The 6728-nt window shown below is 37.5% G+C and overlaps 1 protein-coding gene across 1 annotated transcript in view; it reads right to left on the bottom strand.

Annotated features, from left to right (window-relative positions):
• The window catches only part of DPP10 (dipeptidyl peptidase like 10), a 259024-nt gene extending 253719 nt beyond the window's left edge, over positions 1–5305 (bottom strand). Inside the window, exon 1 of the mRNA XM_009290973.2 lies at positions 5281–5305. Within this exon, the coding sequence (XP_009289248.1) occupies positions 5281–5305 (25 nt within the window). The remainder of the gene's footprint in view (positions 1–5280) is intronic.
• Between the last annotated feature and the right edge of the window lie 1423 nt (positions 5306–6728).

Genomic DNA, 6728 nt, shown 5'->3' with positions numbered 1-6728 from the left:
TTTAAACTAAAAGAGGGTAGATTTAGACTAGATAGAAGGAAGAACTTTTTTACGCTGAGGGTGGTGAAGCACTGGCCCAGGTTGCCCAGAGAGGTGGTGGATGCCCCATCCCTGGAAACATTCAAGGTCAGGTTGGACGGGGCTCTGAGCCACCTGATCTAGTTGAAGATGTCCCTGCCCACAGCAGGAGGGTTGGACTAGATGACCTTTAAAGGTCCCTTCCAACACAAACTATTCTATGGCTCTATGATTCTATGACAGACCCATAGAAAAAGCATATCTAGAATCACAGCAGTCAAGAAGCCATCTTGTTATCTTGATGTCGACCCAATATGTTACCAGCACATTTTTAACGAAGAAATCTGCTTTGTAAAGGTCATATCCTGTAATACATTTCAGATCAAAATGTGACCCCTTCACAGTGAATAAAGTCAATCATAGTTTCATTATTGGTCTTTATTCAGCCAAATTTGTCAATTAGAGACCCAGCTGAAAGCTTACTGAAATCAACAACAATATGATTTTTTTGCCTTTAAATGTCAGCACTGCCTGCTGCAGTCACTCCAGTTAGTATTAATAAGGTGCATCCTTGCTGTATTGAAGAGAAACTCCTTTTTAATGCACATCATAAATTTATGATAGACACAAGGTCATCACGGCTGCTCACTCCACGGAGCTGCTGCATTTTGCACGCACCTCCCTCCCAGGTCTCAGCAGGGCCCCAGTAAGCACTTACTCACCGTAATCAACTCTTCTTGCACTTGATGTCTTGTAAGTCTAAGCATGCAGAGTTGTTCAAATCCTCGTTCATAAGACAAACATTCTAATCCTTAAATAAGCTTTTTGCCCTCTTCCTACCTTCCAGGGATCAAAATAACCTGTTTGGGTTTTTTTTTAGTCTCCAAGTCCAGCATGGGACACAATATTCCACTTGCAGTCTTACTAGAGCTTTACAGCAGAGTAACATTATCTCTCTTGATTTATACCTAATCCCTCTGTTTACACATCATGGGACCTTGTTAGCTCTTGCTTCTGCCACACACTGTTTTTATCTTCAAAGTAAGCACGTGTTGTTATACATGCTCTACTCAGCTCCACAGATACATTCCCTGTCTTCAAAACACTACTTCTAACTTGCATCAAATACTGGGCTCTTCATAGCACATTCTCCCCTTTCTCCATAACCTTGCTGACTACCTACCCTCAACAAGCTGTTTTCCATCACCGATTTTGATTCAACACACCCTCATCCTGATGCTGTTTGTGATCCCAAAAGGATTCCCCTTTTAACCTTTCTTGAGTCTGTTTCTATTTATTGTGACCCCTTATATCCTGCCACTTTGCCAACTATCAATCAGGCTCACGCAAGCTGTTATGTTGCCAAAAATTGTCTTACCCAAGACAGTTTCGTTTTCAGTTTGTTTTTTTTTTTATTAACTGCTTTAATAAAAATCACTAAAACAATACATCAACTGTGTACAGAAAGGCTATAGGAGAAGAAAGGTACACTGGCTCTGCTCTCTGTCTTCTATCTAATTCACATGCCTGCCAAGTAATCTCGATATAAATTGGATTTTAAAGTAACTTTTAAAACTGCTGTTAGCATTTCTAAGCTGAAAAAAAATGGCATCTTCAAGCAACTTTACTAGATGTTTGAAAAGTAATTTTTTTTCTAATGCTAAGTCATTACCAAAATAGAGCCTTGTTTGTAATCGTTGACACTAGCTTTCCACCGTCAATATCTCATATTATATAATTCTTAAGAAAAATGTTGATTGACATCAAAAGACACTAAAATAGTAATTTAACTTTCCAAAATGCTTAGTTTATATATAGTAAGATGAATTACACATCATGTGAACTCTCAAAACACTATACTGGGTTAATCTTTCTTGAGCACAAGCACAAATTAGTATGTACTTCACAAAGTACTTGTTTTATTTTAAAGACTGCCTTTTCCCACTTTATGCTTATTACCGCATTACCAAATAGCCTACTATCTCTTTTTCATTTCCATTCTAAATTTTATTGAATTATTCCTTGAAGGAATCATATTTCCAATGTCCTCACACTATTTCCCACGGATTTCTGTATTTCGGTCTGAAATTCTATATATTATGTATAGAAAATGAACACAGATTACAGAAGATACAAACAAAATCAAATGTTAAAATGGCTACTTTTTAACTATACATCAAACTAACAACAGTTCAACAACTGGTGTATATTTATTCAAAATGACAAACATATTTGTGCTTACTAAACTAGAAGACTGCAAAAGTAGATTAATAGCCTCATTACTTTTCCTGAGTTTATAGGATATTATTTTTGCAGGTTAAAAGTAGTCTAAACACCTCATAAAATTTACGTTCTAACTTAGCAAATAAAACTAATAATGATGTAGTGCGGTATATTAACAACTCAAACTCCTTACTGACTTTTCTGTGGAAAACAAAAGTTTTAACACTAGAAATTAGGATAAAGGCTTGATGTTAAATGCCATCTGAAAAGTTGAAAAATACCACTAGTGAACTGTATGCAAGCTAACAGGTATATCAATAACTAGGAATTAGTATAGTTCGTATTATGTTTGCATGAAAAAGGAAAACCAACTTCCCAGAAAGTAGTCAGATATCAAAACTTGTTTGCCAATTTACAGTAGTTACAGGGAGCCTATACAGCATTGAACAGAAACCTGAATCTTCTGGTAATGAATCTCCACTTCAGCAAAAATAATTTTTAGTTTGCTTTCTATTCATTTAAGAGTAGTATGAGAGATGGTGTGGAGGGGTCGCTCCCAACCCTGTTCTAAACAGGATATTTATCTATTGGACATAATCCAAATGGATCCTCTTCCTAGAGTTTGATTTTACTCAAAACAATTTCAAAAAAGCGTTTTCTGTCAGTTTGGCTGACTTAAATGTTCCCTAAAGGAATTTTTCTACAAAGTTGTCCTTTTTTTTTTTTCTTCTTTTCCCTTCACATCAAGAGATAGCAAAGCAAACTCTTTGGCTTGCTTTGAGTCTATGATTAGAGTTACATGCCACTTTGCTCAACAGTAATTACCATATATCAGCATGCATGGTTTAAATGCTAACATCAATATCTCAGTAACGGAGTCCCACATAAAGCATTCGAGTCTGCCACACCTTCAGAAACTCTAAGTTAACATGAAGGTAGAACTACTGTCATTCCCAAAATGAAAAACAGCCTTAAGTGTTGTGGCAAAACACCTGTACAAGGGTGGCAACGTCTGTACAACTCTTAGGCTGTTTTTAGGTGATTTTTCATATAAAAGCTTTCAGCTGCTAGTACTTCCAATTGAGCATTTCTCCGTTTTGAAATATAGATCAACAGTGGTCAATCAAATAGGTCTTTAGATAATTCCTACAATGTGGAACACGTTGTCATGATGCAAAGCACAAAAACATGCTGATTTAAAGGCAGGAGTGAGGCACTGATCCCAGAAAATCTACCTATGAATATTTCAGTATATGCAGGTATGTGATGAAACTTCAAAAACATGAAATAGAATAAAAGCAGAACAAGAAAGATACCTGTGTTATATTTATACTGACATACAAACCAAATGATGGCATCTCAAACAGCTATTTTTGTCTCTGCACTGGGCATTAATTCCCAATATAAAGGAAGTTATATTTATAAGATTATTCTCAAGGTATTTTCTTATTTTGTTCTCTTAAATACGTTTCCAGTAATCATCTTCAAATACTACACAAAAATCACTAGATTCATAATTAAATTGCCCCAGAGGATAGACGGGTTCCTATTCTGAAACTCCCAAGTTTTTCCACACTCCAGACCCTTACTTTAACAAGAGTAACCTCATTCTTTGATATCTTCATGCACTTTCTTTATCATTGCACGTACCTAATTGTGAAGAAAACTAGCAGGGATACTTGCCTGCGAGCCTTCTAATCCCAGCTACATAGCAGTGTAGCAATTTGGTGGGCGCAATGGGGTTTTTTTAATGTACTCCTTAGTCCACAGAGGTTCAGAGAGAGCTGTTGAGCCCCAGTAAGAGGTTACTGGACTGGGAGTCCATTCAGACTCTACTGCTAATCACTTACATTACTGAATGGTCTGGTCTTCCATTTTTCCATCTCTTTGTTGAGAACACTAACACATTCCTAAAGTTTCTGAGTATTAGCACAGATGAAAAGCAATATAGAGGGGAACAAATTATTACTAATATTGCTGGTACAATTTACTAAAACCACAACCATAACTGCAACACAGATATTTCATGTTTTAAGAGAAGCTAAGGTATTAGTAGGTCAAAATACATCTCTTATTTCAACACAGTTCCTGCTTAGTGTTGTATATTCAAGTTATATTTCATGTAATAAAAAACACTAAAAAAAAAAAATCAAAAAATTTCCATTTAGTTTTAATACCGCTTGTATCTTTAGCAGAAGCTAAAGCCTCTTTGAAGCCTTTTGCATATAACTTACATAGAAGATTTTCTTTTAAAAGCTTGTTATCTCATACGGAAGCATTGATCCCTCTATTAAAAAAACGCATGAAAGCTGTTGCTTAATGTTGGAGTGAAGTCAAATGACAACTGTTAAAGTGTACACACGGACCTAAGAGTTTCTTACATTGTGAACAAAGCAATGTATAAATAATTGTAGGCAAAGAGAGATCATTTCTGTTGGATTTGGCATATGTCCTGGTTTTGGCAGGGATAGAGTTAATTTCCTTCCTAGTAGCTGGTACAGTGCTGTGTTTTGGATTTAGGGTGAGAACAATGTTGATAACGCACCGATGTTTCAGTTGTTGCTGAGCAGTGCTTACACTAGTCAAGGACTTTTCAGCTTCCCATGCTCTACCGACTGAGAAGGCTGGAGGGGCACAGGAAGCTGGGATGGGGCACAGCCAAACTGGCCAAAGGGACATTCCATACCATGGGACGTCATGCTCAGTACATCAACTGGGGAAAGCTGGCCGGGGGGGGCCGCTGCTCGGGGACTGGCTGGGCATCGGTCGGCAGGTGGTGAGCAATTGTACTGTGCATCACTTGCTTTTTGTATTATTATTATCATTTTATTTCAATTATTAAACTGTTTTTATCTCAACCCACGAGTTTTTCTCACTTGTGCTCTTCCAGTTCTCTCCCCCACCCCGCTGGGGCGGGGGGTCGTGAGCGAGCAGCTGCGTGGTGCTTAGTTGCCGACTGAGGTTAAACCACGACAGCATATCAGTAAATACACTTTTGCCTCCACAAAACTTTCAACAATCAGGCTTCTGAGCAACCACCATCTGAAATTATTATCACTTCCATAAAAAGAAGCAGCATGATGCGCAGTGTTTAGGGGAATTTACATGAAATCTAAGAAGCGCCCATTGGTACAGGCAGAACTAAATAGGGAAAGAAGTCTCTGACATTCAAAATAGTATTAGAAATGAAAAGCAATGCACTCTGAACTATCCCAAGGTAATATAGGACAAAATGCTCATTATTGCACTGAACATCTTAATTCAGATCTACTATATGAGCAGAATTTGCAAAACCAAGTATTTACAACAACAGACTGGTAGCACCTTAGAACTGAGCACCTCGCAATAGCCAGACCTGTGAGAGAGTCTCCAAGTTTTTCCTCCCCTCGAATGCTAGACATCCCAAAGTGATCTTACATATATTCAAGACCAGATAACTTCAGCTATCGTGCTTAGTACCTGCCAGCAAACCGCCAGAGTATCAGAATATTTTCTTCCAAAAACATATTAATTAGTCATGAAAGTGAAGGAGGAACAGCACTGATTAGGATCAAAATAGGCAAAGTAGCTGTCCTACAATGTACCTCCAAAGCTTTCTTTGGTAAGCATTTCCAACCTGCAAGAAACCCCCGTTTTACAGACCTAGAGCATTTTGGGAAAAATGTTTTTATTTATATCAAGCTCTACAGTCTCTTTGGGATATCTTTGAGCATCTGAGCTGACAGAACTAGTTTTCACTTGCCTGACTGGAACTGAAATGTAGGTCCCAGCTTACATCAAGTTTTGAAGCAAGCTCTCTGGATTTTCAAACAGCATCAGATATGTTGTAATTCACTGAGCTTTTTTAACATATTAAAAAAAAAAATTAACATTTCCCTAGGTTGTTTATTCTTTTTTCCATGAGTGCCTTAAAAGACTTCAATTTACGTTTTTATATCATTAATAATTCTACATAGATGTAAGAGCCAGAACTGATGTTTATTATTGTGGATTCCAGCATAACACTTTTGAGATTTTACAAGCCTTAAAAAAAAGTTACCTCTCCTTGAAAAGAAAAACAGTCTTCTGTCTTAAAGTGTATCACGATATGCCACCATTTGTCCTCAACGTCTGTTTTTTAGTATTCCCTTAAGAAACTCCTATACACTGAGACTACAGCAGCACAACTTTGCTTTTATTTTTCTCAAAATATTCTAAGTGGAAATAAGCAAACAGTCATTTCTTTATCATTCCTTGGACAGCACCATGCATATGTAGTAGATATTTACACAAAACAGAGGAAGCAGAATAGTCCGTAGTATTCCTACATACTCTCTCCAGCTGTCCCATCCGCTCTGACAAGCAAAGCTTTTTGATCCTTTTCCATTCAGTCTCACCACCTTCCTTTCAAGCAGCATCAGTCCACTACTGTACTTGCTCATGCACAGACCCACCCAGCTTCCCATGATGACTTCATCTAGCGGCCAAATTGTCTGGAACCATTATTT

The sequence above is a fragment of the Aptenodytes forsteri genome, unplaced genomic scaffold (assembly GCF_000699145.1).
Source record: "Aptenodytes forsteri isolate BGI_AS27 unplaced genomic scaffold, ASM69914v1 Scaffold29, whole genome shotgun sequence".
Lineage (NCBI taxonomy): Eukaryota > Metazoa > Chordata > Aves > Sphenisciformes > Spheniscidae > Aptenodytes > Aptenodytes forsteri.
This window is presented reverse-complemented; position numbering and strand designations above follow the sequence as displayed.